This window comes from Melospiza melodia, chromosome 9, assembly GCF_035770615.1.
Source record: "Melospiza melodia melodia isolate bMelMel2 chromosome 9, bMelMel2.pri, whole genome shotgun sequence".
NCBI classification, from domain to species: Eukaryota; Metazoa; Chordata; class Aves; order Passeriformes; family Passerellidae; genus Melospiza; species Melospiza melodia.
In genome coordinates, this window is record NC_086202.1 from 8,429,388 (window position 1) to 8,452,110 (window position 22,723).

The window sequence follows — 22,723 nt, forward strand, 5'->3', positions numbered from 1 at the left end:
GGATTCTCTCCAGAAACATTCAGTGTATCAATAATGAAAGTGGATTTACACACTAAACCATCTGGCTAATCCTGCAGATGGCAAGGGAATTGCTTTCCAATAGAAAACAGTCATAAATTTGACCAGGGAAAAAAGCTAAAACACCCTGCAGCTTTTTAAATCACTGTTCAGCAAGCTGGCTCTGCTGGAGTGAAGGGGTCAGGGGCTCCTCACTCTGAGTGGGCTCATGGGCTGCACAGCTCCCAGCTCTGTCAGCATCACCACTCAGGGCTGATGGCTGGTGGTACACAATTTGCTTTTTAAATATAATATTAATTTTATCTGGACATGATCTAAAGCAATCTTATCTAGCAGAGATCCTGGTCCTGACACAAGGGGATGTGTTTCTGTCTTTCACTTCTTCTCTAAGTTAATCTTTCCATGCTCCTTTCCTCTCAGGCACTGTATTCAGGTATTTTATGTTGATCTTTCTATATCTCATATATTGGAACTGGCCTGAAGTTCTGGAGACAGGGGAATATTGTTCACAGAAATTTAAAAACAGGCTAGACCTCAAGCAAATAAACACGAATGAACTAAAAAGACATAAAAGAGCCTCTAGAAAAGTAACAAATACTGAAATGTCGGCTGTCCGTGGTAAACCTGGAACATCCTTAATTCCAGAAAATAGCTTAAGATGGAGCAGAAGCAACAGGGAGAACACTTTCACATGCACTGCTAGAGCACTGCACAATTTACTGCATAAAGGGCAAGATGAAGCACTGGTGGAACATGGTATTTCCAATAAAATACTTCCACTACCTTTGGTTTACTTCAAGAGAGGATGAGGCCTGTCCAACCCAAGTCACCCAATGCCAAATCACTTCTCTAATCTACCTTTCCAATAACACTGTAAACCTCCTCCTGAAAAGATGGCAGAGACCACCTGCATTCCTTAAAGAGAAAAGGACTGGGACATATCTTGGTTGGTTTTTGTTTTACCAGATCAAGTGACAAACATGAAGATATACAAAAGAAATTTTTTAAAAAAGGCTTTTATTGATGTAATGCTCAATATTTCCATAAATCATAATTTATTTAATTCAAACAACTGTAAATTTGACTTATGAAAAAAATATATGTCTCACTATTTCACAGTATTTGTAAGAAAATAAACTTAACAATTTGCTAACTTGGTTTTCATTTTCTCAGCAGATTGCAAGGAGCATAGAGTACATTAACTGGGAAAAGGGTGAACAACTAATTATTTATCAGTTTAAACAAATCATTAAACTTACTTTTCTTTTTTACCTAGCTACCAACTAAAGGAAATATAAAAAGTAGAAATATAAAGATCACCAACAAAACTCTAAAACACAAAATCAAGACCGTACAGTAACTAAGAAGGCACTTCTGGTTTCTGATTCAAGTAACCATTTCCAGTTTTGGCAACTAGAAGTTAAATCTAAACATACATTTGTCATTGGAACATAGAATTCTACCTTTTTTAACATAAAATTTTAATGTCTTAAAGCCTTGTCATTAACTTTTGAATCATGAAGCAGACATTTTTATTTCTGCAAGCAGAAGAAATGCAAAACCACCATTTCAGGTTGTTCTCTCAGTCAATTATCATTTGCAAGGCAAAATATCTTTACAAAGGCACTTTAATATGGTTCCATCTAAGTAAAATTTGCCAGTCTTTCACAAAGATTTTAATTTTGATTGTTCTATTTGTTACATTCCTATCCTGTTCAGGTAATAATCTAAAAATATTGATTTTTTTGTACATTCATTTTATGCTAGAATGATGACTAAGTAAACTGACTTCTAGATTGAGCACAGAGCAACCATTAGCCTTCATGAATAATGTCCATTAAAAAGAAATTAATATATTAGACTAAGAAACACCCTTTTAAATACCTACAAACTGTTTTACTACTGGACATACCCATAATATGATGGTCTTTGGAAATTTCCAAGGAGGTTATGGTTCCATGAGCTAGCAGTAAACGAGAAGGAGTCACGAGATTTTTTTGTTTTTATTCTTAATTTACAATCTACTTTCTGGGAAAAAAAACATCTTCAGTAGCCATAAACCATGACAGCCACACTAAGAGAAATCAAGACACAATAATTAATGATAGCTGTCAGGCTGGCCCACAGCTTCTTTAAAAATATTGCATATTCTGCACCCATCAGATACCCCACCTTACAAAAAACCTCGTGTTACCACATGTCTGTTGTTAAAAACGTGTTACTCCTTTCCACAACCACATGTCCACCCAAAACCACGGCCTGACCTTCACCCAGGGGCTGCACTGAAGTGCCCTGTCAGAAGTAGAGCTCCTTGGTGAGCATGGAGACCACGCAGGGGATCTGCTTCTTCTCGCTGAAGCGCGGATCGTCCGACTGCGACTCGAAGTTGGTGGCCACCACGTAGTTGACCCGGGTGAGGATCTGCATGATCTCAAGCTGCTTCCCATGCTCGTTCAGCACAGAGCACAGAGACTGCACAAACCAGGAGCCTCTTCCAGGGTTCCTCCAGGAGTAATAACCTGACAGGAAAAGAAGAGGAAGAAAATACAGGGAGTGATTTTTGCTGTTTTGTGTGAAGGACTCTGGGCAAAGATTGACAATGCACACACTGAAAGCTGAGCTCTTAATGGCTGTGTTACACATCCTACTTCATTAAAGCTGAGAATAATGTGTATTAACTCTCCAAACCTCACACTGCTTAAGTGCCATTCTACATTTTGGCATTAGTGAATCTGCAAGAAGTAAAATTACACAGGTTTCCTTTCTGAGAATAAGTACTGTACTGAGAATAAATACTGAACTATTCCTCTTCCTGCCTTCATCACACATTCAGCACTCCAGGACATGGAAGTGCAAGATTCCCAGAACACAGGGAATCCTTTAGCCTTTGCCATCTGTAATCTCTCTTTTCCTCTGGAGCCTGTGTAGATGGATGGACAACCAATGTACACCAAGCCTTTGTGCTTTGTCCATCAGTGTAAAATGTATCATCAGGGGGTCCATCTCCAATCCAGTCAGTATGGATTGTGAGTTTTCAGGCTTCCACCCCCATCCTGACCCTCTTTTCCTTACCTGGCACTGTGGAATAAGCAAACAGAAAATCTGCTTCTACTGGGATTTTGTATCTCGGGTTGGCATCTGTCTCCAGGGTGTCATTGGCAGGTCCAGAGTCAGTTTGTATTCCTTCATCAAATTCAGAGCCTCTGCAGGCCTGAAAGCAGAGTATATAAATAGAATGTTTCCAGAAAGCAAAAACAAGGTGTTATAACAATTGGTATTCATCAAAGTTTTTTACTGGATTCAGTTCTAGGCAGTACTTTGAATGTATTAAAAGCAGAGATGCAATTCTGGGGGATATCTAATTGTTCAGTGACAAAGTTACTAGCTTACCCTTTGAAAAATATACATCCTGTAAGGAGAGGGAGGCAAAGGTGTTGAGGCTGTGCCTCAGTCTTAGCTGTTTCCCAACAAGTGCCATGTCAGCACTGATTTATTCTAACCATGGTTAATTTTACCAGTCTAGAGTCATTCTCAGCACCCAATTATTACATAATGTTGTGTCCAGTGTGACTTTAGGACAATTTCTTGGCAGTGGACTCTGCAGGTGGAGACTCTACAGTGTGGACAATGTGGTCTAGTGTTTGACCACCCATTATGAGTGTATTGTGTTTTTAATACTTTTCCACTTATCTCTTTGATTCTTCATTTTCTCTTAATCATGGGTTTAGCTAAAGGGCACACTGGGACAATGGTCCTGGTGGGTAATTTTCAGCTCTGGATCAGTAGCTCTGACTGACAGCTCTTGCAAAAGAACAAGCCTGACTGGCTTATGTAAGAGGGCTGATTGCCTTTATTAAGATAATTTTAAAGTCTATAAAGCAACCATTTCAAAAGTGTAATTAGAAGAAACAGCACTTCAGTAGTATGAAGAGTCTAAAACAGTTTTCACTTTGAGGATGAGGATTAATTGATGGAATAGCCTAGGGAAAACCACATCTGCTGCAACTCATGTATGTAAATAATACTATGTATAATGTAAAAAAGAGAATTCAGACCCATGATATGTCAGTTACTGCTGTTTGAAACAGTTGTCTTTAAAAGTTTAACTAATACAATTAATACATTAACTAATAATTGTATTAACTAGTACAATTAATTACATGCTAGTTTAAAAATGCAATATAAATCTTTAGGCTACTGAGGGAAAGAAAAGTGTTTCTTTAAGCAGTGATTTGTAGAGTCAGCCTTAATTCAAAGAGACCTGGACAGTATTACTGCTATGGAAAATCAGGTAGTGCCCTTAGCTTTGTCTGCAGAAAAGTGAGTTTATCTTTTCACTTTGAAGTTCATGTATTACCAAGAAAAACCATGTAGAAAATTAAAATGAAAATATTATTTACACCTGTGAATCTCATATATAAATTATCTTTTAAAAACAAACAATAATTTGACCCACAGACAACTTATGTCAACACATTTTTCACAAACCTCCAGCAACACTCAGTAAGTGAAGCTACAGGGATTTTCTAGGGCAGACAACCAACAGAGCATGTTTTCCCTGCTGCAGCAGTAGGACACTGTATTCACCTCAGGGCTATTACCTGAATGAAAAACAGTTTGGGTTTGCCTATAAGGCTTTTGCACTTGTCTCCTCTGAACAGGGCAGTCAGACTCTTGATAGCCATGGGTCCATCTGTGCCATAGATGAGCCCTTCTTCCCCATGGCTCAGGAGGATGCAGGCAAAGCAGGCAGCATCACTGTGGTTCTCCTCAGCAGCTGCAAGGCAAACACTTCTGAGTCAAAAAGAAGCCACATTTTAAATGGAAATTATATTTAGCAAACACATTTTTCTGAAGCTAAATATACACTGGGCTCCTACTGTCAGGCATGAGGAGAGGATCATCTTTTACAATGTGGTGAGTACCTTGAGTACATGGATGCATCCTTCACTCAGAGTTTAGCCCACTGGAATCAACAGACTGAACCCCTTATCTAATATGAAGGCTCTTCAGCTAATACACAAGTGCTTCACAAGAACACTGTGCATTTCTGAATTGATGCTGGGGGATGAGGTGGGGAATTAAGCCCAGTCCATTCAGAAAACACATCCTTCCATACAGAAAACTGTATGTGTGGGGCCTAAGCAATCTGCTCTAATTTAACCTGCTGTAAGCAGAGAGTAGATTCAGTGATTTCCAAAGGTTTTCCCCTCTAAATTATTCTATGCTTCTGAATTTCTACCTTTCTTCAGTAATTTTTCCATATCATCACGGCTTCGGTCATGGTGTATATCAACCTCAAAGCCCAAGTTTTTAAAGCTCTTAGCAAGGTCTCCAGCATCTTTGTCAGTGCCATTGCGTGTGCCCATTCCTGCCAGGAAACAAAGAACATGGTTGACTGCACATTACACAACTCAAAGTGATTCACGTGTTCAAAGGCAAATGTTTAAGTTTATCATTGATAAAATTAAACAATGTCTCGGTGACATGTTTTTAAAATAATCCTCTAGCAGCACTGAGAACAAATTGTGAGATTTAAAAAACAAGGCAATGCTCAGTGTTAACATCTCTTATCCTGAAAAATGCTGGCATGCCCCCAACACCTTGCAACACAGGCGCTCTAAGGATGATCCAGCTCCTTTTGGTTATGCAGGCACAAAGCACCCCACGGGAAACCTGCTGAAAAGTGTCCCTATTATACCCAGTAAAAGGAACTGACACAGAATCTTTGGGGAAAACAACTTACTGTGTTTGCTAAGTGTACAGGAAAAATCCTACAAATCTGATTATAACACTAGTATTTGTCTACCTTGAAACCACATGTGGTCTGGAAAGCTGAATGCAGGAGTGTGAACAGAGCACACCTACAGATATTAGCTTTTGTAGCTTATAGCTGCAGCTCAGGGACTGGGAATTTATAATATGGGTTGCAGATGCCAAAGTTCAAATTTTAACAACATAGTTTTAAACTCTGGAACAAAGGTTTAGTTTGAAGTTGGTAAAGCAAGGAGACATGGTGTTTGAGACATATACTGAAAAGATGTTGAAAAGAGCCACTCTAACATTGGTGTTAGAGAACAGGAAAAGTTTTAGGAACAACTATTTATCAAAAAAAGATAAAAACATTCATTAAAATACCATGTCCTAAAAATAGAATACTTATTGATTAAAGTACAAGTATAAAAATAAAAAAGTATAAAAATTCTATGGTCTGTAATGAGTATCATCAAAGAAAGAACATTACCTGTTTTGTCTTCAAAATTTTTGTTGTTTATAATAATACATTTGCCAACTTTCTTGTAATCCATATTATACTGGAATGTGGGTGCAACAATTCGGTATTGATTACTGAGAGAGGGCTTTGGCTGCTCTTCTTCTCCATTCTTCTTTTTTCTAGGTGAACCAAATGAAATTATTGTTAGTGACCAGTCACATGCATGGCCTATTTACCGTAATTCAAACCACTCGTGCAGCCCTGCCCAGTGTTTCTCCTTCCCCAATATTTGTTTTCTTCATTTACATTTTGGATTGAGGGATAAAGATCTCGCGATTTCCATGAAGTGATTATTGTGTGCGGATGGGTTCTGACGAGGTGAAATAACTCTGGAGTGAGCTGCAGCCAAAAGCAGGACACAGATCCTGACCCAGAGATAAAACAAATGGTCTGCATGAAGTGAGGCTGCCAGCAACCTTTTGCAAACTGCTTCTGGACATATTTGACTTTTACTGTAAGTAATTAATGTAAGGACAGACACATTTCCCTCAGTAGCCTCTCCAGGAACATGAAGATAGGCAGTTTACCCAACTGTGTGGTTTGTTTACTGAATCCCCATCATCCCTACATTTTGTGCAGATTAGGACTAAGAAGTAGGTAGTTTCTACTGAAAAAGGTTACAGATGAGAACAAGTCATGTGTTAATTTGGTCTGCCAAACAGCAGTCTGAATCTACGCAAAGACCCGAGCACATTTCAATGTAACCATTGATACCTGAACACTGTAAAATAAAACCTAAGAAAAAACAAATCAAACTATTAAAATAATGATGTTAATGGGTTATATTAATAAATCTTCTCTGGTACTGATCATTTTGCTGTGTACTGGAGCCTTACACTGGATTAGAAAAAGATGCCAAGGGATAGCAAAGACATTACTCACAGATTCAATCTAAAAAAAGCATGAATACCAAATCAATTACAGCCAGCATGCACACCTGATGGACAAGCACGAGGAACTCAGCAGTACTTGCTTTTACAGGTGGACTTTTTGGTCCAAGCAGGGGGCTTCTGGTATGGTTAAGATTTCCTCAAGCAAAACTGAAACCAGTTGTCTTACAGTAAGAGCCTGTAAGGAGTCTGATTCAATCCCAGAATTATAAGCAAGCTTTGGAGCCCACTTAAAAACAATGCTCAGAAAGGGCAGAAGTTGTTATTGGCACCTCTCTTATTTGTTCCAGCACCCAGCTTCCAATAGTATCTAGTGCTGATGTCTGAGAGGAAAACATAAACTACTTTCACAGCACAAAGAATTGTATAATACAGTTTGGTTATAATATTAAATTTTTCCTATAACCTCAATTAATTTAAGTACTTTCACTATTCTCATCCTGACATCTTCCTAAAGAAATACCAATTTATTTGCTCAATAATAACCTGTAGACATGAGATTGCTATGAATTGATTAAATGTTGTTCAGGTAATCTATTTTCTTACCTGCCTGATTTAACAATGGTTTAGCTTTAAATGTCCTCTTTTTTATTAATAAAGGACAAGACCAACTGGAATCTATAATAAACCTTCTTTAAATGATTCATCATGTATAAATGCTACTGCAATTCAATTTCAAAACAGCTTCTTCTTATCTTTGAGTGCCGTCACATTCTATTATAAAGGGCCAAATTAAATAGCTGCACCTGGCAGGCTTCCATTATACTCTTTTCACATGTGACCATCTTAATATCATGTCCTCTTTTAGACTTCCCTTAGAGACTGAAAAACAAGATATTGAACCGTATCTACTTGAGGATTATGTCTGGAAATACAGGGGGTTTTTCCTGACAAATTGCAAGTACGGATATTCTCCTTGCATATGCTTCTTGAGGGCTCTGGAAGCAATAATTAAATATGCTTTGCCTCAAGAAAAGGTCTTAACCAATTCTTAACTATTTCTTTTAAAGAATCAGTCAGAACTCTATGATGGTGATATTACATTTGACTTTCAAAGAGATTTTGGATTCTTATTTTAACTTAAAATTTCCCCTGATCCTCCATCACCAGACAGTTCTTTGTGAAAGACAGAAAAAGAAACTTCAGAACAACAAATAAACCACTCATGTCCATGAAGAAGCATTTCCTCAGCCCACAGGTTCCAGTTTCTACAGATTTATCTGGCTTCAGTGATTTCCCGAAGAAGCCATTCAACAGTGGCTATTATAGAAAATGGGATATTTTCAAAGGGATTGTGCACACATTTCTGTTTATGTCCAACCCATGAACAGCTGTCAGCACTCAGGGATGGACCCATTTGAGCAGTATCATGTTTGCACTGTCTGCTCTTCTAAAATGCTGGAAGTGACCTAATCCAGCCCAGAAATGAGGCAGCCACATTACCCCACAAAAAACCCCACTGAAAACAGCAGCAAGGGTTAAGTGGCACAGCAATGCAGCCACACAACTTCTCTGAAACCACCTCACTCCCAAGGTCAATAGTTTGCACTCATTCATGCAGAAACACTCGTGAGTTTAAGGGATGTAATTCCTGCTGCTGGAATTCTCAGGAGCAGCCAGCAGCTCTGCGCCAGTCAATGGCAAACACCACAGACAAGCCTTGGCAGCTCATTTCCCCATTCCCTTCCACAGGACACTGTGGTTTCACTCCAATGATTCCTCCCAGGTTAATGAGATACCCAAAACCCCACAGCATGGGCACGCCCATCACTTCCTTACTGGCAGACAATAAAAAGTTCCAGAAATCTTCTGGCATCAGTGCCAAGTGAATAAATAAGGGAGCAAAGGCTGTGGATTGCACTGAGCCTGGAGCTGCAGTCCAGACAAGATTCTGGTTCCTGTGCCAACCAAGCACAATATGGGAACTGCCTGACTGGATTACACTGACAGCACAATGCCCAACTTTTCACGTTCAACATGCTAAATCAGACCTTGTAATGATAACTAATAAAGTTATGAATAAGTAATAATCAGGCCTTAAGGGAAATCTCCTGTCAGTGACAGGCAGACTTATGATTGAAGGCTTATATCTTTTTTCTGAACTTTGAACTGGACAGCAGCTAGTATAAATGTTTCCTGCTGCTTTTACTAAGCTTTCTAATTACTGTATTCTCCAAAAGGGTTTCCACTGATTGGCTATATGCTGTTATAAAATGTTTTAAACTATGTGCCCTCTGCTTGATTTGTTTCTGCTTCTCTGACATCTAGTGACTTTAATTTCCCTCTTTTGGGATTCAAACTTGTCTGGACTAAACAGAAAGTTGAATTTCATGACTGTTTACTCATTCTTCAGGTCTTAATTACAGCTGTGCCATTATTCCTCACACCATTAGTAGTCACTGATCCTTCCCTTATGCAGAAATATTCTCCCCATTATTGCTGTCATGTATTGCATGTTTTCTCCCTTTGGTTAGAAGTTCATAAAAACTGAAACTCCACTCTGGCACTCTCATATAGCTGCACATTTTCATCCTCACCGTGTCTCTAAATCCAGGTCTCAGCCCTGCCAACTGCATATTTGGGAATGTGATTGCAGCAAGTCTAGACTCAGTCAGTATCAACCCTGAGAAAATCATTACTATCAACTTCTCACTTTTCAAACAAAAAACTAAAGTTATCTATTCTATTTATCATTTTGTAAACTGAACTTTTAAGTAGTAGTAAAGTGTTCTATCAGCGTGAGTGGCTAAAATTCTGTCACTCAACGGAGATACCTCCCTTGCACAAGCAGTGGACATGATCATATAAAGGACTGGTACTTATCACAACAAACCTTCTTTTCTCTTACACTTGGAATAAATTATTGTTTCAATATGGTTCAAGATTTAAGGATAAAAATATCACCAACAACATTTAACTGTACCTGAAGATTATTTAGAAAAAATAAAGCAGCGTCTCTTAGCAGCTGTGATTTTCTCTCCTTTGACTTCCTTTCTACAGCCACCTTCCTCAGTCCCTGCTGCTACCATATATTAGTGTGACATACCAACATTTAAGAATCCATGTGCAGGACAAAGGCCAGGGAGAGTTGTTAAAAATAAGCTCTAAAAATGGTATTACAGAGAGATATGTAGGTTTTTAAAAAAAGCTATGGTCCCCTTCTCCCCCAGGAAAATTAGGGTCTTTTGCTGGTGTGCTGAAAAATGTAGGCAGATTAAAAAAACTCTACAATTCTAGACTATTTATTTAAGGGAGCTGACATTCAGAGTTGGGTGGAAAAGGCCACACTGATTCCATTCACTTCTTTTAGAAGTAAACACACAAAAGGAGAGAACTGTGTCTTACTTTGCTCTATCAGTTCCGTAAACTTTGACTTTCCTTGAAAAGGAATATCTCAAAAGATTGACAGTTTTACTCTGGCTTCCTTCTTGTATACAATGTGCAATATAATTTTTGAATAACTGATAACATGTTTCCAATAAAAAGAAAATCTGCCCTTGAAAACATGGTGTCTTTGCAAAACACATCACTTCAGGACACCTTCTGGAGTCCAAATGCTTTTCTGGCATTGGTGAATAGTTTTATTCCAGTTTCTGTCACGTTCTCAGCCTTTCTGTTGAGTCTGGGCAGGTTCAAAGCAGTGGACAGTATAAACATTTTCTCCACTGACAACCACCAGAATTTTCATACCCTTAAGTGTTGTGGGATGCAAGGTGTCTTAAGTTGCAACGCTCTTTAATCAATTACAAACAAATGATATGTTTCCCTTAGGACTTTTGATATTTGGGGACTCTCTACAGGCTTCATTAGAAGAAGTTTCCCATTAAGTTACAGTATTGGGGAATAAATGGGACAGTGCATTAGTTCTAAGGCCTCTAAAGAAACTTAAAAATCCCATATTGCTGATTTATTTTTATGCAGTTTGTGTAGCTGTGTTGCCCTTTCTGCCTAAAAACTCCCACTTTCCTTCCATTGTTGCATGCACAATATGAATTATGTTTGTGACTACTGCTCATCACAAATGCTGTTTGCTCTCCTGGGGAAAAATCCTGGACTGGACTTATTTATTTAAAAAGACAGTGAAAGGATAGACAGAAAACAATGAAAATGCAAATACAATTGTGTTTGAATTCTCAAGGCATCACTAAGCTATGTGCAGTAAAACTGAGTGTGCTGGAGATCAATTTAGATTTATTCATAAAAAACAAACTGAACACGAAACAGAATCTATAAATAAACCAAAACAAAGTTCAATATTTTGTTCTATGTTTTTATCTTAGCCTCAATAATTAGTGGTCTGATGTGGGCTCCATAATTCATACTTTTGATGCTTTCTGATGATCATGCATTAGGATCTCCTACTTCTACATAAACTTCTCTTCAAACTACCAGCTTTAACATTTTTATTCAGCTTTAATACCTTTATCCAGTCTAATTTCACTGTATTTAATACACCTCTAATTACTGTACACTCTCCCCACTTCGTATTTTTTTTTATTGAACCCTGTGGGCAATATCAAGCAAAAAACACTTGTTAAACCTGACTAGAGCTTTTTAGATCTTGAGTTCTCTAAGCCACACTCTTTGTTCTTTGTCAGATCTGTTTTGGTAGTGTCACACAGATTTAGAACTGCATACAAATAACAGATTATCCTGCTGCCTTTTCCCATTAATATTGCATTAGGCTGGCAGAACAGCAAGACTGTCACTACTTGAGTTATCTTTCATAAAAACGAATATTCCTTTACTGTCAAAAATCAGAAAACATAAATTTTATGGGACAAAGACTAAACCACAAGGTCTAGACCAAATACTAAAACTGTATTACAGTGCATTTGAAAGTGCATACTCAGGCTTGCAAATTATGTGCCATGAGAGAAACTGAAAGAAAAAGCTGAATAGCTGAAACAGAAGACTCCTGAGGAAAGAGGGGCAATACTAAGTGAATAGCAGGAAGTTCAAGTAAGCATTGCATACTTTCAATTCCCCTATTAGCAAATGTTAGCAAAGGACTGCTGACTTTGATAGATGAGCACCAACAAAATCACCAGTCTTTAGAAGGTTATTTTAAAATATATGCCAGATAGATGTCAAAAGAAAACTGAAAAAAAATTTCTAATATTAAAGTCAGGATATTTTCCACACAATAGAAAGTCTTCATTTAGCAGAGAGAAGAAAAGTGATCCTACAAAACTGCACATAGAAGTTCCCTAAAAAGCATTTAAATATTATTTCACCTACATTGCTTACCATGGCACACAGATGTCCTACAAAAAAGGCATGAAAACTGACAGCTGCAATTTGGAACAGCAAACATAAACACAATACCACACACAAAAAACCCCAGTGTTCCTAGATTTCTGTTCCCTGTCAGGATCTTGTTTCATCTGTTAAAGAAATTCAAAATTTCAGTGAAACATGCTAAGATGATAATACTGGAGTCTGAAATTCATACTTATTCATGATATTTGAAGTCTGTACTGCCCTTGCCTATTTATATATTGCTTTGCTGAAATGTCTGAACTTTGAAAGTCATTTTTGGAAATGGTTGGAATGAAGGGAAATGGCCAGTGTGGCTCCTGGAACACCACAGCCCCCAACAAACCCACTCCACTTTCCTCCTGGGAGCAACAGGACTGCTCAGGCAATAAAATAATGACTGTAAATGCTCTCAAGAACAGGGCCATAGGATTAATCAGCCTTCAGCATCTTTCTGAACTGCCCATGACTTAGTTCATGACCCCTTAAGGGCATCTTTGGAATCAGACTGTCAGCTGACTAAACAAAGCCAACAGAGGCAAAGCCTTTTCTTTAAATGAACCTGAAGTCAGGAACCCACTAGGACAGTGCCCCTTGTTCATCTGGAAACTCATGTCACAGGCCCTTGAAATAATGGTAAACACAGTAATTTTGAACAGAAAATATTGCTGTAGAAGTATCAAAAGAAAGGAGTTAGGTAAACAATGTGATTATTTCCTTGAACTTATCAAGATAATACTAGAGCTGGGAAGGACCTAAGCTATCATTAAAAAATTCTTTCCAAGACTGGACTGAGTTCATTCATCCAAAACAAATAATGTCATACTAAAAAAGTACTTTTGTTCTTGATATGACACATGAAGCAGTAGTGCAACAGATTTCACAGAAAGTTTGCAAAATAAACCTCTTCAATTTACTTACAGAAATCCTGGCATTTCCCTACATTTTTTAATACCACATCTAAGAGTACAACAGAGAATAAAATATATTTATTAAGACCATATGCTAGCTCTGCTTTGCCCATTTAACTTGATGAAAGTTATTAAACAAACCAAAATGAGTTGCGCTTCTGCTGTGGAATAACTTAGGGAAAGTAACTCTGTATTTCTTGGTCTCAGTTCTTCCATCACAAAATGAAGCCTAAACAAAGGTATTTCGCAAAGCAATTGCAGATCATGTGGCTGTTTTCCAGGGGGAGGGTAGTACAAAACCTGATGGATGCCCCACGTTCCAACCAGCTGAGCCAATCTCAGGGGCAATCCTGGGCCCTGTGCTCTGGGATGCCCCTGCTCCAGCAGGGACCTTGGACCAGAGGAGCCAATGTGGTCCCTTCCAACCTGACCCACTCAGGGATTCTGCCCAGTACAGTGCAGAATAATTCTAAAATTCATATTTTGTCCATCTGTGCCATGTTTATGTCTAGAGTGTGTGGGTTAGCTTACTGACTGGTGCCTCCTGGAAAGAAAGGGCATTGAACAAACCATCCTTACTGTAAAGTCACTGTTTGCATTCTTATTGTAAACATCCACCATGGAGGTTTGCAGTGGATCTCAGTCCAGAAGCAAATTCCTAACTTTGATTCTTACACATTAGTTTCCCTGAAGAGAGAACAATGCTAGTGCCTGTATGACTATTTAACATCAATTGAAACACTGGATACATTTTCAATACTTCATTATAAGACATTTTTCAGACCCTAAGCTACTCTTGTAGATTTTTTGTCCCATTTTAGTTTCAGATCCATCTCCAATTAGGAGACAGAATCTTCTCTAAAAACCTAGAAAACTGAGAAACTCAGTCCAAGACAACTCACAGTATAATGTAAGAGTTGAGCCGTTTGAAAGAACAAGCCTCAGACTACAACTTCTGGCATACTTTGTAAATATCTTTTGAAGTTCTGATAGTTAATCTAAATATGCCTTCCTGTCTTTTTAAGTATGTGTTAGTGATGGCCTTAACTAATTCAAATCAAAACCACAACTGCAATTTAATTTATTATAGACAAATGAAGCAGACCAAGTGCATTGGGACTAAGCCAGTTGCACTTTGGACAAGAAGTTTCAACAGACAAATATCTAATATTGTCCACATTTCTCAACAGTTAAAAAAAGACAAAAACAAAAAGAAAAAAAACAGGTGGCAGTGCCCTAGTTTTGTGCATTTAATATTTCAGGGTTCACTTACAACCCACATGACAATTTTGCGGTGTGATGCCTGCAAAACAGAGTTCTAAACTCTCAATCATCACTTTATAATTGAGATCCAGCTCCCCAATTAGCTACATGATATCTGCCATGCAGGCCTCACAATATTGTATGCAACATAACAGCCAAAAAGCATTCAAAAGGTAAATTTTTACAAATAAAGAATTTTGCTTGCTGAAAGGCTTTCTGCTCATTTCTAGAAAACCTGCACATCCATACCTTCCATTGGTGTTCTGGAAACTGAAATCTTGCATGAACATACCCTAGGCAGTACAGTGTACATAGGCAACTGACAATTATATGCAAAAAAAAAAAAAAAAAAAAGATGAAGGTTCTTCTACCTTCCTACCTTCCATAGGTACTAAGAGAAATTAACAAGTACATATGGATTGCTTGGAAAATGACTCAAAATAAAGCAAGCCCACCAAACACTAATGCTCAGAGAACACTCTGGCAAGGATTAGCAATTGCAAAATGCCAGTGGAGCTAGAATTAGCTAAACAGAACTGTTTTAGGCTATAAACTCATGATTTTTCCAAACAGGTGCCAGAGAAGGAAGGAGGCAAATAACAATCCCACAGTACCTTGGCTCATCATCAAACGGTACTCCACACTGCATCTGAAAGCAGCTTCAGCCCGTGCTGGGGAGCAAGTCTGGTGCTGTGTGGCACTGCTAGGAGCCCACCATGCTGGGGTAGCATTGCAGAGAGAGCAGGATGCTCTGTGAGCCCGGGCCCCAGCGTTCGCCTGTGTCAGCGCTGGGTCACGCTGGACTGTTCTGCTCTGTGGGGCCATTCAAAGCCCCCGAGCCAGCACCCTGCCAGCTGAGCTCATGCAGCCACAGCCACCTTTGCTGACAGGCAGAAAACACCCTCCCATCACTCACTCTATCTCTGCTCCTGTGCAAGAGTGCAGGAAAAGAGATTTTGGGATGGAGGCGGGACAGCGGACTTCTCGTCTTCCTTCTGTCAAAACCTGATTCACCATTGCTGCAATATTCACACAATGAATATTTCCAGCAAAATAATGCAAATTAACACGCATAGTTTACAAAGCCTCTCTATATTTAACTAATACAACTACTTCCTACATATTTGTGGGAACCCAGAACACCCCAGAATGGCCAAGACCCCTGCCAGGGGGCTCAGAAGCCCTGGCACGGAGCCCAGAACACCTGTGGGTTTGATTATGACCTGTGGAGCAAATCACCAGCCTTATATGAAGATCAGCAAGCCACAACAGTCTAGACAGAATAACAGTGAAGTTATCACAGGGTGAAAAAGCCGATTTTGGGGTTTCTGGTATGGGGGTTAAGGAGGCAAGATGGAGGGATCTGGGCGTGTCCAGCCTTTCTCCTTCCTCTTCTTGGCCTCCATCTTCTGCTGCAATGTTGGCACTTACAGATTGGTTTGGAGCAGAAGCTCACTTTCTAACATAGGTGATGGGTATTGGAAAGTAATTGTAAACATTGTACACGTAGTTTTTAGTATAAAGACATAACATCACCCTGGGGGCAGGCAGAGTGCCTGGAACTGTCCTGCTGGATGGACCTCAGCAGGGCAGGAGAAAGAATTTTATAGATAAGATACAATAAACAACCCTGAGACCAAGAAATGAAGAGCTCTGGCTCATTATTCAAGCACCCGGGCTGGGAAAAGAGACTTTCAACAATCTCGGGAGGACCTAAAAGATCCAGAGACATATTTACCCTCAAACAGCTTTGGTTTATTATAAATTTGGTTTAAATTTGTTTGGATTGCTCTGAAAGCTTAAATGTCACCCTACAAAATAACTGTCCTCCAAATTCTGTATGATACAGCCCAGAGTTTGTTGTAATGAAGGAAATAAATTACTACACTAATTACAAAACTTAATTAGGATACTTGACTGTGATTACTTCAGATACAGTTCCTGGATAACACAGTGTTTGCTGTACTTCACATTAAAAAGGCTCCAAGGAGACTGGAAACAAATATTGACTGTGAATCAATGAGTTCTTGTAATATAGACTAAATACTATTTCAAGATACTTGGGCTTTTCCTATGAGGTAAATGCAGTAAGCATCCAAGGGAAAGTACAAGCACTGGCCACAGTTTCCACCCATTGTTAAATATTCCTGCAGTGTTCTCCAGAAGCTGAGTTCCAGATCTAACAAAAATTGCTTTAACAAAACAACAGCAAAACCTCCAAAACACAGAAACACACACATACACACACACAAAAAAAAAAATCCCCACCAAACTCCCCAAACAAATGAACAAAACAAAACCAAAACAAACCAGAACAACCTCCGACTTAAAAAAGAGTAATAAAAATGAAATATCCCTGCTTTCTTTATTACAATTTCTTAATTGTCTTTGTAGGAAGTTTTCCAAACTAAAAATTATTTCTGAAATTTTATGTTTGCTGTTTTCAGGTGAACATATACAATTGATATTTACCTTGTGCTAAGCAGAACAAGCAAACTCCAAACAAAGTTAAAATTATATTGTGACAGATTTTGGAGCTGTGACAGTGACTTCCTTCGAGACATTAGGGAAACATGAGGCTGAAACAGGAGGTCAGCTCAGACATCTGAGCTGCAGCCCAGAACATAACTTCAGATAATCATTCATCAGCTGTTAGTTGCTTTAAAGTAGCTTGCTATTTTTAGTCTATCTAAGGATAAAAGAGATACTTTTCTTAGCAATATTTATTTTGAAAGATCTGTTATATTCTGACACTGAAAAATGTGGAATAGAATGGACAACTCTGGAGAACGTAAGTATCTGCATCATTGTGAAGCTGTTCTCCATAAAAGTTTTACCTGAAAAGCAGCTTCTTTTACAAATCAATATAAAAATAAGCTGTTGATAATGCCCATACAGGCACTTATGGGCTGGACTTGATGATCCTTGTGGGTCCCTTCCAATTCAGAATGAATGTGATACTGTGAAAAGTGGAACACCAGAAAAGCTAAGCTGAAACAAAGACAACTCTCTACACCTTTTACAACTCCAGACCTGAGGTTCAGCTAAGGATGAATCTCAAAAATGAGTATTTATCCTTTGAAGGACAAGGTTATTTATGTTGAGAAATATGGCTGTACTGAGACCAAGGGTCATGAATTTAAAACAGACAGCCTTTGGTAACATCTTTGCTTCCTCATTTTGATGTCCTACAACCCAAATAAACACTGTACACATGGAAAGAAAAGGTATATATCCATAAATCTGTTTCATCTAAATACTAATTTACAAACCTGGTAAATATCTTAACAATGTAACTATCACAACCACTGAACTATGAAAGGTGGCATTTCCAGGAAATTTCCAAATTACTCAAAAGTCTCAAACTTTAAAGTGGTGGGACTTGACAGAAATAAATATCTTACAGATATTTTGGATTTGCAATGTTAAACAGCTAAAATATTCTTGGCAACTACAAGCCCCACAGAACCTCTGAAATTTCTTAGTGGGGTTTTCTTACAATCCCTATAATGTGTCTGCATTGAGGGCACCATAGAATCACACACTTCCTTTTGTAACTAAGTATTTGTAAAGATTTGTTTAATAGATATTTAAATTTTTAAATTGTGTTTTCTGTCTCCAGATGAGAAGGGGAATATTGACTATAAAACAAGACAGTAGGGCTGGAGCAGATAAAAGTAACCAGATGACAAATGGTTCTATACAATTAAATTAGGATAAAACTGGTGCCTAGATACTACTCATAACAAAACTCTTCTGCACTGCTCCTTCACTGAAGCCCACAAGCAGTCAGAATTTTTGACAGTGCAAATGTAAGTCTTGGGAATTTCTGGATGCAGCTTTTCAAAAAAGCCAACTTTAATTAGTATTAAGAGAAATCTTAGTTCTACTTAGCAAAGTGCAACTGCAATTTTATTCCATTTCATGTCACATTAGCTTTCCTGGATGCTAAAATGCATTTGCTGCCATCAATCTCCCTAATGGAGGTCCCCAATAAAACCCAAAAGATACTAAATGAAGATATTAAATCATTCTGTGGAGAAGATAAGCAAGACTATATTTAAAGCCTTGAAAGTGTCAAAGGAGCACATATAGCATAGTAAAAAAGCCCCAACTTGTATAGGAAAAACTCTATTAGTTAGCTAAAAAAATAAAATACACATTTGAAATCCTTAGCTGAATCTTTCTTTAAACGTGTTTTAAACATTTTTGGTGCACAGCCTTGCCAGAATGTGCAAGGCTGTGCACCAAAAATGTGCCTGTGCACCATTTGCTTTCTGGAACATAACTTTTTGCTCAGCTGCAGCACAGCCCATTTTTTGCTCTTGTTGCAGTACACAAAATTAATCCCCTCCTGCCATCTAGTGGCTAAATAAAAACCCGGCTGGCACATTTAATCCAAAATTTCTTCCAACTCTTTTCCCCACCGGTTTTAATTTACTTCTAGTTAATGCTGTGACAGGGCAGCTCTCCAGTCACAGCCAGAGAGTGGCAAATTGGAGCTGTGAAGCTCCTGGAAACAGCTGGTCTGTCTGCACAGCTTTCAATTTGGATTCTCACTGCTCTGTTCTCTCAAATTAAAATTAACCTGCTCGTGTAACATCACAAGTTCCTTGCTTTCCTATTGAACTTACTTATGTTAAGCAATGCTACATTAAATACAGTGAAGAATTTCACTGAGGGTGCTGCACAACTGGTAAAAGACTGGGTGGATAAAACAAATAAAAAGGGACAATAAAATTGTAGTCTCTCCAAAGGTTTCTGGACACCTTATTTAAGATGTATTTCTTCATGCTGCCAAATTGAAGCTTTGGCAATCAGGACAGAGAGCCCCACTGGTCCAAGTACAAATGCATCTAGCCTGGTACCTGGTACTGACTAGGAATGAGTGGGAAGAAAGCAAACAAAAGAAACTGGATACAGAATATCCTCACAGAGATGTGACTTAGGAACATCTTCACCAAAGATGCTAACATCTGGAATTTTATTCCACACACATCTAATCTCTTCAGAATTTACCTAAAATCTTGACACGTGCATATCCCCTGGCTACAGCGACATTCTGCACTATGTTAAAATTATATATTAACACTTGTTTTAAACCTACTGCATGACTTTTCATTGCATGTCCCCAAAATTCCCTGTGAGGCACAAAGACTGATCATTCTCTCTTCACTTCCTCCTTTGTCACAATCATAGTTTAGATCAGATCCCATTTTCCTTTATCCTCTCACATTCCTCCCCTATCTTCCTTCAGACCAAAGGCTTTTTGTTTCTGTAGCACAAAGACAAATAACTTAATTGTTAAGCATCTCATTCCTCTTTAAGAAATCACTACTTTCTTCAAGAAACTCTGTTGGATTTCTCAAAAGTATTTTTTTCCTACAAAATCTAAGTTGAATTCTCTCAATTGCCTCATACTTAATCTGAGCAATTTTTTACTTCTAAAGAGAAGTGTTGCAAATTGCATCTTCAAGGAGTTCCCAAAAGATGAATGTCTCAAACTGATGAATAGCCAAATTATTTGAAAAATTTCTTATGGAAAAAAGTCATAGAAATGCTGATTATTGCCTTTTCTTTGGCAATTATTAACTTTGAGTTGCATAATTTAGTAATAGTATTAGCATATCACCTCTATAAAGAAGACCAAATCAAATATCAAAATACACATTTTATAAAGTTGAAAAGAAACCTTTGAAAAAATATTTGATAAGATTTAGAAACAAATGTTACATTTGTCTATTCGTTACAATTAATAATACACATACACATCATGAAACATATTTGAGGAATGATAAAATGAGACAAAGTACAGTGATTTGCTTAACAGCACACCAAAAATCTTCCAAAACTAAAGCATCTTCACTTCTCTCACAAATTTGTTACCCCCATTAAACTCATAGAATAAACAGCAAAAATAAAAGTATATTAGCCATGTACTCTCTGAATTACACTGCTCACTTTAATGTAAATTTCCAATATTAAAAACTCAAAACCTCTCTGTAAATGCATTAGACTTTGCATCAAATATCTTTTGCAAAATCTCACCAAATCCAACTGAAGTAACCATTTGCTGACATTCAACAGTATTTATACACTTTGCATGTTCATTTTTCATCTTTTGCATTTCCAATCACATTTATCCAGTGTTTTCAGGAGCACGGACAAGCAGTAAATAGTTCTTGCTTCCCACTGGTTTAATGAAAGCAAGCTTATGCTTCAGTGTGACTGCTATGCTTTAAAATGAAAGGCTTTTAATGTGTTCTGTAAGGGGTTACATCTCTAGACTTGGTGAGGCTACAGCCTAGATGGCACATCCAGGCTTTAAAGTAACTTAGACAGCCAGCAGGGGATTCCAGTGATGCTGGAGATTAGCTGAGCTGAGTGCAGTAAAATAGATAATTAATGGCATATTCAATTCCCAGCTCTGCCAAAGGTCAATGTTTAAGATGTGGGGCTGTAATTGATGCTAAATTAACTTGGTGGTCTCTTAGCTGCCAAATAAAACTTATGGGAGATATTATAGGTTTCCCTATAGAAGATATTACAAAGAAATGCTTTAAGGTACAGACAAGATACATTAAATTCATACAACATAAAGCATCTTTCCATCCAGACCATCAATAACATTGTGGACATGGCAAACTGAACACCAAATCAAGCCTTTTTATTTTTTTTGATTAAAAGGGCACCATGGCAGCTGATACAAGAAGAACAGGAGTACAAGTAGGAACTTACTTTCCAAAAAGTGAGAGCCTGCTCCTTCTGTCTGGCCTTGCATCAACTACATCACAGCCATTTTCATCCTCTCCCTCTCCAGCAGGGAGATCACCACGCTGATCCAGTGACATCTACAAATGAAAGTACAAGAATGTTAAGTGTCCCTCAGTGAGCACTGACATTTTAGAAATACTTCTGTGAACCAGACTGTTTATGGTCTGGTGTACAGAAGATACAGTCAGTTTTGTTGTACAATACTTCCTGAGGAAAGAGTGGCTACGGATTTCTGGTCCTGAGTTGCTATGGCATTGCACACATTCAGGCATCTCTATTTTCTTGTGCAAGTTACCAAAAGGAACTTGTCTGAAATCACTCTCAAAAATGCAGATTACAGCAAAATCAAAAATAATTTATGGTGAAAGATCACAGAATATAGAATACAATCATAAAATAGAATATTCTGAGTTGTAAGGGACCCCTGGGATCATCAAAGTCCAGCACCTGGTAATCCCAAGTACCCTGCCATGTACCCAAGTGAGCTGTCCCCATCACACAAGTAATTCCCAGATAGTTTCCATAGTTTCCCATGGTCTGGAAAGAAGCATGTTGGGATGAAAGCAAGGGATCCAGTGTTTTCATTTGCATATACATGGTCAGATGCGTGTAAGTGAAAGAGTCCTGTGTGTTTCCTGTGGGTACTTTTAATTTCATCATTAAGCAATGGGGAAACCACAGCAGAAGGAGCAGCGCCAGCTCAGCAGAGGCACAGGACACACGCAGGCTCAGGGTGGGATGGACTGAAACATCGGGTCTCTGCTTCCAGACTTTCATCAGAAAATCAGCACCGATTCCTGCCCTTTCCCATTCGCTTTTATCACCCATTTACTGGAAAGAGCACACGTTTGCATCGAAAACCACCCCGGTACCAGCAGCAGCCCGAGCTCACCAGTGGCTCCATGGCTGCACCACCCAGCCAGGGAGCGGGGCCCTGGCAGAGCTTTGGGAGCTCCCCCAGAACAAGAGCAGCTCCCAAATCCGTGTCCAGCCTCGGCTTTGGCAAACACACACACACACACCCACACATACACCCACACACACACACAGAGCAAGGGGGCGTGCAGGCCGCGGTGCCGGGAGCGGAGCGGGGCCCGCCCGGGCAGCGAGGAGCGGGCACCGAGGGGAGGAGAGCGGGGCAGGGCAGGGGCCGGGCAGCGGGGCCGGGGGGTTGCAGGGGCAGGGGAAGGGCCGGGAAGGGCCCGGGGCTTGCCTTCGTGCTGGGTCCGGCCGAGCGGGAGCGAAAGCGAAACTTAAAGCAACACTGAAAGCGAAAGAGGCCGGCGGTGCTCCCGGGGCGGTGCCGGGGCGGGGCGGGCTCCCTGGCGGGTCCC

The 22,723-nt window shown here is 39.0% G+C and overlaps 1 protein-coding gene across 2 annotated transcripts; it reads right to left on the reverse strand.

Moving 5' to 3' along the window:
- Positions 1 to 1,024: 1,024 nt before the first annotated feature.
- On the reverse strand, positions 1,025 to 22,689 carry CASP7 (caspase 7). Of its 2 annotated transcripts, none has more exons than XM_063163171.1 (7): positions 22,603 to 22,689; positions 21,354 to 21,466; positions 6,263 to 6,411; positions 5,261 to 5,389; positions 4,620 to 4,795; positions 3,091 to 3,229; positions 1,025 to 2,537 (listed from the first exon to the last, which is right to left on the reverse strand). In XM_063163171.1, exons 2-7 carry the CDS (start codon positions 21,464 to 21,466, stop codon positions 2,314 to 2,316), a joined length of 930 nt encoding a protein of 309 aa, XP_063019241.1. In that variant the 5' UTR covers positions 22,603 to 22,689; the 3' UTR covers positions 1,025 to 2,313. The 2 variants fall into 2 exon arrangements, with proteins under 2 accessions (XP_063019241.1, XP_063019240.1); XM_063163170.1 differs by lacking the exon at positions 22,603 to 22,689 and adding an exon at positions 22,282 to 22,391.
- Between the last annotated feature and the right edge of the window lie 34 nt (positions 22,690 to 22,723).